At 42.9% G+C, this 12,705-nt stretch overlaps 1 protein-coding gene across 3 annotated transcripts in view; it reads right to left on the bottom strand.

Annotated features, from left to right (window-relative positions):
* Window positions 1–8,606: 8,606 nt before the first annotated feature.
* Window positions 8,607–12,705, bottom strand: part of adcy8 (adenylate cyclase 8 (brain)) — a 198,123-nt gene continuing 194,024 nt past the window's right edge. For all 3 annotated transcript variants that reach the window (XM_023977858.2, XM_023977855.2, XM_023977857.2), the window contains 3 exons: window positions 10,106–10,198; window positions 9,630–9,744; window positions 8,607–9,344 (listed from right to left, as the gene is read on the bottom strand). In XM_023977858.2, the coding sequence (XP_023833626.1) occupies window positions 8,854–9,344; window positions 9,630–9,744; window positions 10,106–10,198 (699 nt within the window). In that variant the 3' untranslated portion in view covers window positions 8,607–8,853. The remainder of the gene's footprint in view (window positions 9,345–9,629; window positions 9,745–10,105; window positions 10,199–12,705) is intronic.

Genomic DNA, 12,705 nt, shown 5'->3' with positions numbered 1-12,705 from the left:
TGGTTAGTTTGGTTGGTTCTTGGTTAGTTWGGTTGGYTTTGTGCAWGCTACCTGTGCTGTGAAAAATGTCTGTSCTTTTTTGTATTTGGTGGTGAGCTAACATAAATATACGTGGTGTTTTCGCTGTAAAACATTTTAAAAATCGAACATGTTGGCTGGATTCACAAGATGTTTATCTTTCATTTGCTGTATTGAACTTGTTAATGTGTGAAAGTTAAATATTTCTAAAAAATATCCTTTGAATTTCGCGCCCTGCACTTGAGCTGGCTGTTGTCATAAGTGTACCGACATCGGGCTTGCAAGAAGTTAAAGTACGTTTACCCGCCCTTGTTTTGTGCGGGATAATCCTTGTGTTACGTGTGTGCGTTATTTTAGTTGTGTTCGTGTTATTGACCTGGTACCCTGTGTTTTGGGTGGTCCATTCATTTTCCGCGCCCTGTGTTGTGGGCTTGTTTTATGTGCGTTATTAAAGTGCACTTTTCCCTGTGGAACTCTCTGCTCTCTGCGCCTGATTCTTCCTCACACACCTAGTCCCGCATGACAATGGAGTTTGATACACCTGGTATTGGATATGACTGAAAAAAAACTTGCTAAATAGCGATTTTCGGAAATTAACTTTACGACAAAAAAATATGCACAATCGATTGTCTCTACATTAACTAACATATTATTTTCAATTGTAAATGTTTTGATTGACTCGTTATGACATTATAATAACTTACATTTGCTTCCACCGTAATGTTTTGTCAGCCATCTTTGCTGAAGAAAGTCACCAGCGATGGGTGGCTCGTGTCAAATTAGTCATTGGAACCACTCGATATGATTAGTCATATAAAAACCTTGGGACCCAAATGCATAATGAGTGCTCTAACTTCCCCTTGCGGTGGTCTGGAGCAATGACGCCGTGACGCTGGGTACCTCTAAGTCCCGCAGTGTAAGCTCGCAACTTTTAAAGGAGGAACCACTGTATTCACGTCACCAAATAATTTATTAAAACACACTGTTTCGCAATGAAGGTCTACAGTAGCCTCAACAGCACTGTAGGGTAGCACCATGGTGTAGCTGAAGGACAGCTAGCTTCCATTCTCTTCTGGGTACATTGACTTCAATACAAAACCTAGGAAGCTCGTGGTTCTCACCCCCTTTCATAGACTTACACAATAATTATGACTTCCGGAGGATGTCCTCCAACCTATCAAAGCTATTGCAGCATGAACTGACATATTGTCCTCCCAATCAAAGCATTAGAGGATGAATCTAGTGTTCAAAGCATAAGCTACAGCTGGCAAGCACTGCAGTGCATAAAATGTGGTGAGTAGTTGACTTAAAAAAAAGAGAAAGACAATAGCAGAACAGTTTTGAACAAATACCATTTTGATCATATTACTCCAGTGCTAGCCTCTCTACACTGGCATCCTGTTAAGGCTAGGGCTGGCAGGGCTTTCTCCTATAGAGCAAAATTTTGATGGAATGGTCTGCCTATCCATGTGAGAGATGCAGACTCGACCTTTAAGTCTTTATTGAAGACTCATCTCTTCTGTAGGTCCTATGATTGAGTGTAGTCTGGCCCAGGGGTGTGAAGGTGAACCGAAAGGCACTGGAGCTACGAACTGCCCTTGCTATCTCTGCCTGGTCGGTTCCCCTTTCTCCACTGGGATTCTCTGCCTCTAACACTATTACGGGGGCCGAGACACTGGTTTACTGGTGCTCTTCCATGCYCAAACTAGGAGGGGTACGTCACTTGAGTGGGTTGAGTCACTGATGTGATCTTCCTATCCGGGTTGGTGCCCCCCTCAGGTTCGTGCTGTGGGGGAGATCTTTGTGGGCTATACTCGGCCTTGTCTCAGGGTAGTAAGTTGGTGGTTCGAAGATATCCCTCTAGTGGTGTGGGGGCTGTGCTTTGGCAAAGTGGGTGGGGTTATATCCTGCCTGGTTGGCCCTGTCCGGGGATATCGTCGGACGGGGCCACAGTGTCTCCCGACCCCTCCTGTCTCAGCCTCCAGTATTTATGCAGTATTTATACTGCAAAAGTTTATGTGTCAGAGGGCTAGGATAAGTCTGTTATATCTGGATTATTTCTCCTGTCTTATCTGGTGTCCTGTGTGAATTTAAGTATGCTCCCTTTAACTCTCTTTCTTTCTCTCTTTCTCTCTTTTCTCTCTTCTCTCGGAGGACCTGAGCCCTAGGACCATGCCTCAGGACTACCTGGCCTGATGACTCCTTGCTGTTCCCAGTCCACCTGGCCGTGCTGCTGCTCCAGTTTCAACTGTTCTGCCTGCGGCAATGGAACCCTGACCTCTTCACCGGACGTGCTACCTTGTCCCGGACCTTCTGTTTTCAAATCTCTCTCTCTTCCGCAGTCTCTACTGTCTCGAACTCTGAATGATCGGCTATGGAAAGCCAACTGACATTTACTCCTGAGCTGCTGACCTGTTGCACCCTCTACWACCACTGTGATTATTATTATTTGACCCTGCTGGTCATCTATGAACGTTTGAACATATTGGCCATGTACTGTTATAATCTCCACCCGGCCCAGCCAGAAGAGGACTGGCCACCCCTCAGAGCCTGGTTCCTCTCTAGGTTTCTTCATAGGTTCCTGTCTTTCTAGGGTGTTTTTCCTAGCCACCGTGCTTCTACATCTGCATTGCTTGCCGTTTGGGGTTTTAGGCTGGGTTTCTGTATAGCACTTTGTGACATCGGCTAATGTAAAAAGGGCTTTATAAATACATTTGATTGATTGATTGATCTTACACACCTTCTCAAAGGCTCTCAACTTAGCATACTTAATTGTCTGCTGATGGTTGATGGGCTCCTAATTGTATTCAAACTGGTTAGAGGTAGGCTTAGGCCACCAGAGCATTCACATGCCCCAATGGGGAATCAACAAGCAGTTGTCTGGACTTCACAGAGCCTCGGAGCCTTCTTTTTCAAACACTTTGGTGCACAAGTATGTGATACATTTTCACAAGTCTAAGCACAAAATCAAAACAGATCATCAGAAATGCTCATATTTCTAAACGGTAAGCACATTTTCAATTGACTGAGTACAACTGTCACGTTCTGACCATAGTTCTTTTGTGTTTTCTTTGTTTTAGTGTTGGTCAGGACGTGAGCTGGGTGGGCATTCTATGTTGTGTGTCTAGTTTGTCCGTTTCTATGTATGGCCTGATATGSTTCYCAATCAGAGGCAGGTGTTWGTCATTGTCTCTGATTGGGAACCATATTTAGGTAGCYTGTTTTGTGTTGGGGTTTGTGGGTGGTTGTCTTCTGTCTTTGTGTTCATTGCACCAGATAGGACTGTTTCGGTTTTGCCACGTTTGTTATTTTGTAGTTTGTATAGTGTTCTTCGTTGTCGTCTTCAATAAATAGAAGAATAGATTCTAACCACGCTGCGTCTTGGTCCGATCCCTGCTACACCTCTTCAGACGAAGAGGAGGAAGGCTGCCGTTACAACAACAAACAAATTCACAAAGTCACTTGTTGATGGCACCAAATCACTTTCAATTTGGATACATGTTCACTCTAAGTATCTGCAGATTTTCTTGTCATGTTGACAATACAATTAACTATCACTTCTTCAAACTGCTCAAAACGGATAGCTACTGAACCCAAATGATGTGGTACCTAGTTACCGTATGTAGTTTGATAACTGTTGAACACTGTACATTTCTATATTTTATACCTCATAAATGTATTAAATGGACATCAATTTATGTTAATATTTTACACTTACATGAAATATTGTGCTGTTTGAGCATGCTTTCATTTATACATTTAAAAAAAGTTCATTCGCAGGTTAAATGTCAATATTAGTTTCAAGTTTCAATGTCATATGCACAAGTACAGTGAAATGCCTTTCTTGCAAACTGAAAACCCAACAAGGCAATAATCAATAACAATGTATTACTAGAAAAGAACACATGAGAAATAAGAATAGGAAATATGAAATACACAATAAAGTAAGTAATTAAGCATAGTATATACAGGAAATATAATATTTACACTGGAGTGGCAGCAGGATATCAGAATAACAGAGTAGCAGCAGCTTGCATGTGAGTGGGTGTGCGGGTGTGTAGAGTCAGTATAAATGTATGTGCATATTATGTGTTAGTGAGCAAATGATGGAGTGTTTGTGTGTGTTGGACTGACACTGTGTCAGGCCCTTGTGAGTGCAAAATTTGAAATAAAAGGTCAATAAAGACACAAGGTTAACTTTTGGAGCCACTTAAACATATTATTTTCTTATTTACAATAAGAGTGACTCTAAAATGACACAGTACATTATTTAACATTAAATTCCATTGGGCACAAAATAATCTGAAACGCAACCAAAACAAACTGAAAATGCATCCAACAATTTTGTAGAGTCACAAGCTTGATTTAGTCATTGCATGCTAGGACATACTAAACTTAACTAAATGTGATCCCTTACCGAGAAAACAGGCTTCTGGGCAAACAGTTGTGCCAAGCTCCTATTTTCACATGCAAATTAGTTTTGTGGCAAACTGTTGCGGTACACTTTGCGGCAACTTGTGAACTGCTGGCAAACAATTCTGTATGAATATGCAAATGTGTTCAGGTTTTTGGTTACTATGTGTTAAACAACATTGAAATGTATCTACATAAACTAAATCACATAACTTTAAAATAAACATACTTTTTAGAGAAAAACACTAAACACACTAAATGTAGTAAATATACTAAACAACATGTATTCAATGTCTTTAACCGATCAAAATTAATCCAATACAATTTGAAATCATCAGCATGGTAATGAAGAAAATACTGGATATTTCCCATATAAATTGTTTAAGCTACAACATTTACATGACAGAAATGTGAACAGCATGGGGATGTTGACCTTTATCCTCTTATGGTCCCAATACCGGGACAGTTGTTGCTAACGTGCGCTAATGTGACTAGAATGACGTTGTAAGTTACAGCAATCAATGCAAGGTGTAACCACGGCTACAGAGTCACTCAGAGGAGTTGACTCACTTGATGGATTCAGAGGGATGGGAAAACACAAGGTATGTTTGAACAATGGCTTTATGGGCTTTTTTAGTGAGAGGAGTGTGTACCATTGTCATAATTAGGCTACTTAATAATATCACATTATTAAGTAGACTAATTTRATCTAGATCTGGGCAGCACAATCCTGGTTCTGGAGATATTGAGATTGATTGACCTGAGAGAGATTGACCTGATTCGACTAATTAGCTGCTCACCAGGACTTTGGTTAGCTGAAGCAAGTGTATCTACTCCTCAGGTCCCTTCTCTGTCGGCTGTAGCTTGTGGAAAACAGAACATTTAGGATGTAAGAGAGGGCATCGGAGTGATCATCTACTGCCATCTAGTGGAATATTTAGGGTCCCCCTTCAGAATACTAAAGTGCTACAGGAGAAAATAAACTGGCATTTGCTCCCCATCATTATATACACTGCTCAAAAAAATAAAGGGAACACTTAAACAACACAATGTAACTCCAAGTCAATCACACTTCTGTGAAATCAAACTGTCCACTTAGGAAACAACACTGATTGACAATAAATTTCACATGCTGTTGTGCAAGTGGAATAGACAACAGGTGGAAAATATAGGCAATTAGCAAGACACCCCCAATAAAGGAGTGGTTCTACAGGTGGTGACCACAGACCACTTCTCAGTTCCTATGCTTCCTGGCTGATGTTTTGGTCACTTTTGAATGCTGGCGGTGCTTTCACTCTAGTGGTAGCATGAGACGGGGTCTACAACCCACACAAGTGGCTCAGGTAGTGCAGCTCATCCAGGATGGCACATCAATGCGAGCTGTGGCAAGAAGGTTTGCTGTGTCTGTCAGGTAGTGTCCAGAGCATGGAGGCGCTACCAGGAGACAGGCCAGTACATCAGGAGACGGTGAGGAGGCCGTAGGAGGGCAACAACCCAGCAGCAGGACGCTACCTCCGCCTTTTGTGCAAGGAGGAGCACTGCCAGAGCCCTGCAAAAATGACCTCCAGCAGGCCACAAATGTGCATGTGATCAGCATATGGTCTCACAAGGGGTCTGAGGATCTCATCTCGGTACCTAATGGCAGTCAGGCTACTCTGGCGAGCACATGGAGGGCTGTGCGGCCAACAAAGAAATGCCACCCCACACCATGACTGGACCCACCGCCAAACCGGTCATGCTGGTGGATGTTGCAGGCAGCAGAACGTTCTCCACGGCGTCTCCAGACTCTGTCACGTCTGTCACATGTGCTCATGTGCTCAGTGTGAACCTGCTTTCATCTGTGAAGAGCACAGGGCGCCAGTGGCGATTTTGCCATCTTGTGTTCTCTGGCAAATGCCAAACGTCCTGCACGGTGTTGGCTGTAAAGCACAACCCCCACCTGTGGACGTTGGGTCCTCATACCACCCTCATGGAGTCTGTTTCTGACCGTTTTTAGCAGACACATGCACATTTGTGGCTGCTGGAGGTCATTTTGCAGGGCTCTGGCAGTGCTCCTCCTTTCACAAAGCGGAGGTAGCGGTCCTGCTGCTGGGTTGTTGCCCTCCTACGGCCTCCTCCACGTTCTCCTGATGTACTGGCCTGTCTCCTGGTAGCGCCTCCATGCTCTGGACACTACGCTGACAGACCAGCAAACCTTCTTGCCCAGCTCGCATTGATTGTGCCATCCTGGATGAGCTGCACTACCTGAGCCACTTGTGTGGGTTGTAGACTCCGTCTCATGCTTCACTAGAGTGAAAGCACCGCCAGCATTCAAAAGTGACCAAAACATCAGCCAGGAAGCATAGGAACTGAGAAGTGGTCTGTGGTCACCACCTGCAAAACCACTCCTTTATTGGGGGTGTCTTGCTAATTGCCTATAATTTCCACCTTTTGTCTATTCCATTTGCACAACAGCATGTGAAATTTATTGTCAATCAGTGTTTCTTCCTAAGTGGACAGTTTGATTTCACAGAAGTGTGATTGACTTGGAGTTACATTGTGTTGTTTAAGTGTTCCCTTTATTTTTTTGAGCAGTGTATATATCTGTGTATGTAGTAAAATACTGTATTACACTTGGAGTTAACACTTAACTACAAACTGTGAAAATAGACCATAATAAAAGAGCGGAGACAAGGCAAGGAAGCCACTTGAGATTGAACCATAGACACCCAGTCTGTAATAACCTTAGACAGCAAACCTGCATCAATAAGCTTACAATCATTGAGTACATTTACATGCACACTAATAATTAGATATTAAACTGATTATGGCAGTTTTCCAAATATTGAAATAACCTTAATCGGCGTAATTTCAAAATTGAAATAAGCATACGCTGATTAAAACACCTGGTTTTCTGAGCAATCTTTAAAATGTTAAATTATTAGGACATGTAAACAGTATATTAATCGGTGTTCCAGCAGTGTATTTGATTTGCGCATGTGACCAGCTTCGGTAGCGCAAGCCTCCCTCTTATGCATGAGTGAAGTATATTCAAGTATAAAAACTGAAAGTATGCATCTTACAAATAGTTTTCACATACATATTGTTTTATGTCTGGAATCAAATAGCCTTCGCAAAATTAACATGGTCACTGTGGTAGAGCATTGATTTTGAATACCGATTTTCCTCATTTATTTAAGTCCCATCAGGTAGCCTCATTTCAGATGTGTCCATGTAAACAGGATTATTAGGGATTTTTGCAAAGCATGTAAACATTTTAAACAAACTATTACATTCATCTGACTATCCACAATACTTTTATTATCATTGAGCTGAGAATAATGTTCCCTGTGCACTCCTCTAATGCTAGAATTTTGAATAAAATCAAAAGAGTTATTTCCCACTGGGAAACAGACAATTTTAATGTCTATTCCACATTGGTTCAACGTTGTTTCATTGAAATGACGTGGAAACAACGTTGATTCAACCGGTGTGTGCCCAGTGGGTTGGGAGGTGATACTCACAGGACTCATTTGAGTTGTTCATTTCCCTCATCACAATGAACTAATGCCTCACTATCATCAGAGACATAGCACAAACGGAACTCAGCTAACCAATAGGTGGCTCAGACAGCAGCAGCCTCTTGCACTCTACGCCTCTAAACTAATTTGCAATGAAGTGATTCATCCTAGATCAGTTAGCCCCATTGCAGTGAATACAATTTGTGTTTTTAAAAGCTCTCAAAGCAGTCAAAACAATTAGGAGCTGATATTTAGAGCCCCGTTTAAACCCGGTGCTAACAGGCACAATCAGAATGTGGACCAGGAAAGATCAGAAGTTAGAACCAGGTATAAACAGGGATAAAGAAGAAACTCCAACATGCCAACTTGCAAGTGCTTCTATTTTCTATTGAAGTGATTTTTTGATCTTACCACCATTGTCAGACACATATTGAAAACCTTTGGCAAAGGGTAGGGAGGGGGAATTTGAGCAAAGTTAACAGGTTTTTGCAACTCTAAATGCCTGTCCACGTAGACAACACTCCTGGGAGATGGGTGTCATGCAGGTTCACGATCCAGTCCGGCTCTAACACATGGTCCAGCTACTTACGTCTAAGCAGAAAATTAACAACAAGGGCAAGGATTGTTGTATGAATGTTGAGCACTGACAAAATAAAAGAAGTCTCCAGACACAAATTATCTATAAAAAATTAAACTCCTTTATTGTGTTCTCTTATATAAAAGAAATACAAAACAGAAACATTGACACCAGGCAAGGGGTTAGGGGGTATAGTAGGCAGAACATTGAATTGTCAGAAGGATAGATAGATGGATGGCTGGACAGATGGATGAATGGACAAATCGATGCAATGAGGGCGGATGAAAACAGAAAGCACAGTCCTGTCAAGTCCCCTCCCTCCCTTATTTTTTGCAGCGGGCCTCTTCAGGGCAACTCAGTCTTATCTGCCACTTCGGCATGGCCAACCTCTGCCCCCCCAGGGGCCAGCAACGTCCTCCTGTTGTAGTGGTGATGGCCCTTCATGATGCCCGAGTTGTTGTTATCGTTCAGGATCTGCTTCTGCTTTTGTCGGTTGAGCGACTGGACCAGGCCCAGCACTACGGCCGCCAGCGAGTACTGGCCCTGGAGCTTGCGCGGCTGCATGATGAGCGGGTTGGGCTGCACACGGCCCATCAGGAAGTGTGTGCGGATCTTGCCCTCCTGCTCGCTGATGCCCTTCACGTAGATCTCGCCACGGTACTCGAAGGCGAAGCCTCGCTCCTTCAGGATCAGGTAGGTGTCCTCAGGCACCTGGATCTTGCCACTCACGCCTGTGCTGTCCATGCGGCTCGACAGGTTCACTGTCTTGCCCCAGATGTCGTACTGGGGCTTCTTGGCGCCGATCACACCCGCCACCACCGAGCCGTGTGCCATGCCTGAGAAAAAGAAGGAGGGGGAAGATGACGAAAATGAAGAGAAGGGGATGGAAAAGGAGGAAGAGGAAGAAAAATAGGAATATGGGATGATTGAGTGGAGAAGGGAAATCGAGAAGAAAAAAAGGGAAGATAAAGGAGAGGAAAAGAAAGACGAGTGAGAGTTTTAGAAGAGTTAGCTCCACCTAGTGACAAAACTACAGTATGTTAATGTTAATAAATTTCAAACACTTTCATAGTCTATTCATTTTGAGTGGTCGCCAGGGAGGAGCACATGGGATTTCTTACCAATTCTTAGCTCAAAGTTGTTGAAGGAGTGCTTGTTGATCTCCTGGATGCTCTCGTTCAGGGCGATGGCAAAGTCGGCCAGCTCACACAGATGACCCCACTTGTCCTCACATTGCTATGAACACAGAGAGGGACACGAATCAGAGTGACATGAGAGAGAACCCAAACCAGATTGACAGTGCAAACTGAATCACAGATTGAGATTATCGTGTTACCAGTGTCAAATAGAGTCAGAATTATGCCACACATGATGATGTACAGATAAACTACCCCCTTTAGAAATAAGGGTCATGTTCTGCGTTTTATGTCTTGTTACACCTTGTGCACAAATGTTACATACCTTTCTACTGCACCTACACATACAGCATGTACAAGGTAACAGCACAAATCATTGGTGTCAGTGTTAATATATAGCTTTTATGCAAGTCAGGATATGGCCACGAATTACTAAACCACAAAATGTTGATTTTGCTCACTTGTTTTTCTGGTGACAGTCCGGAGACTGCCATGTAGGTGCTGCCGATAGTCTTAATCTTCTCAATGTCCTGGAATCGTTCCTCACCAAGCAGCTACACAAAGACAAAGACGAACAGGGGAGAGAAGAAGCACAAGCAGTCCATTGTTAATGAACCGTGCTCAATATCGGCATCACTACCACAAAGTGTAAACAAGATTTGGTCAATCAATCGCGTGATTGATTGACACAGTAAGCAACTCATTATACCAAACAACCCATTAGCAACTTATAAAGCAAAGCCATATCATATAAAAGTGTTTCTTCATCGATCCACTGTGCCACTCTGCAGCTGCTACCTAAGTATGTGCTGTATCTTGGGGCAAGTTTCAAGTCGGGAAAAGGCACGTCTATTCCTGTCCAAAGAGGCGAGGCATTAGTCGACTGCAGCTGGTTTGTGTCTTGTTCTGGCCTCGTTTGGTGACATTGACACCGTCCGTGAATAACACGGTTCTATGGCAGATTTAGAACAGAATCTCATTGTCAGATACCACCCATTCCACCAGGATACTCTGTAAAACGATATGAATAGTTTAGTGAAAGATSTCACACTAGTTTTTTTGTACTCTGTGGAAAGCAAAGTGATACCTTTAATTTAAAACATTTCATACCATTGCATCTGACTAGCACAACTGTCAACTGCAAAAGCACAACAACATTTTTGAGTGGCTGGCCTTCCCTGCTTATTTTGATAGTTTGACTAGTTTGATAGTCATCCAATATGTTATTCTGATGAGTGAATTAAATAAAACATATGTTAGTACATAGTATGTTAGTGGGATAAAAAATATTTTATTGCAAGCGGCACCATTAAGACCAAGGAGCTCTCCAAACAGGTCAGGGACAAAGTGCTGGAGAAGTACAGATCATGGTTGGGTTATAAAAAAAAACTGAAACATTGAACATCCCACGGAGCACCATTAAATCTGTTATTAAAAAATTGAAAGAATGGGCCTCCCGGGTGGCGCAGTGGTCTAGGGCACTGCATCACTGYGCCTGGCCTGCCACAGGAGTCGCTGGAGCACGATGAGACAAGGATATCCCTACCGGCCAAACCCTCCCTAACCCGGACGACGCTAGGCCAATTGTGCGTCGCCCCACGGACCTCCCGGTCGCGGCCGGCTGCGACAGAGCCTGGGCGCGAACCCCGAGACTCTGGTGGCACAGCTAGCGCTGTGATGCAGTGCCCTAGACCACTGCGCCACCCGGGAGGCCCATTCTTTCAATTTTTTTATATATATATTTTTTTTTAACCAAGGGGGGCGGGTGCACGGTGTTTCCTCCGACACATTGGTGCGGCTGGCTTCCGGGTTGGAGGCGCGCTGTGTTAAGAAGCAGTGCGGCTTGGTTGGGTTGTGCTTCGGAGGACGCATGACTTTTGACCTTCGTCTCTCCCGAGCCCGTACGGGAGTTGTAGTGATGAGACAAGATAGTAATTACTAGCGATTGGATACAACAAAAATTGGGGAGAAAAGGGGGTTAAAATATTATTATTTTTTTTAATTGAAAGAATATAGCACCACAACAAACCTGCCAAGAGAGGGCCGCCCACCAAAACTCACGGATCAGGCAAGGAGGGCATTAATCAGAGAGGCAACAAAGAGACCAAAGATAACCCTGAAGGAGCTGCAAAGCTCAAAGCTGTTGTAAGGCAACAAAATAGGAAAAATGCCAATTTGGGGTGAATACTTTCACAAGCCACTGTAGGTGTTCCTTTTTCCACTTTTTTATTTGCTGCTTGCGTCACTTTAAAAAATACATGTAATCCGTTAAACACTTAATACAATTTGTATGGCCTCACGTGTGTTTGTTGGGAAAGCAGTTGGGCTATCAACTACCGTTGAGAGTTTGAATAGTAGCATAGCATACATCAATTATGGGATATTGCAACTAAATACTGTAATGYTTTGCATTATAGAAATGTTTAGTTAAAGCTACAATATGTACATTTTGGGCGACAAGACCAAATTCACATAGAAATGTGTTATAGATCATTCATTCTCATTGAAAGCAAGTCTAAAATGCGGTCGATCTGTTCAATGTGCACTATTTCCATGCTTCCCGTTCTTACGTTTCATTTTTGCATCTTTTACTTTCGGTTTTGTACACCAACTTCAAACAGCTGAAAATATTATATTTTTGGTTATGGAAAATATATTTCACAGCAATTTACATGGCGCAATGATTATCTACACTACTGTATATTTGCTTGTTTTGTCACATAAACTGAAATTAGGCAAACCATTTGAATTTTTGCATCCAGGAAATGGCAGAGTGATTTCTGTATAGTGCAGCGCAGAGTACCTGGATATAGCCCTTAGCTGTGGTWTATTAGCCATATACCACAAACCGGCGAGGTGCCATATTGCTATTATAAACAGGTTACCAACAAATGTGTATTTTCTTTTGTCATACCCGTGGTATGCGGCTTTCAGCCATTCAACACTCAGGGCTCGAACCACCCGGTTTATAATTAAATATATAGTCTCTTCACTCTGTCTAGCCCATTTACGATCAATGAAACAAAACAAAAAACAAAATACCAAAAAAGTACTTTTTTGC

The sequence above is a fragment of the Salvelinus sp. IW2-2015 genome, linkage group LG32 (genome assembly GCF_002910315.2).
Source record: "Salvelinus sp. IW2-2015 linkage group LG32, ASM291031v2, whole genome shotgun sequence".
Lineage (NCBI taxonomy): Eukaryota > Metazoa > Chordata > Actinopteri > Salmoniformes > Salmonidae > Salvelinus > Salvelinus sp. IW2-2015.
Note: the sequence above shows the minus strand (reverse complement) of the source record. Positions and strands in the feature narration are given on the sequence as shown.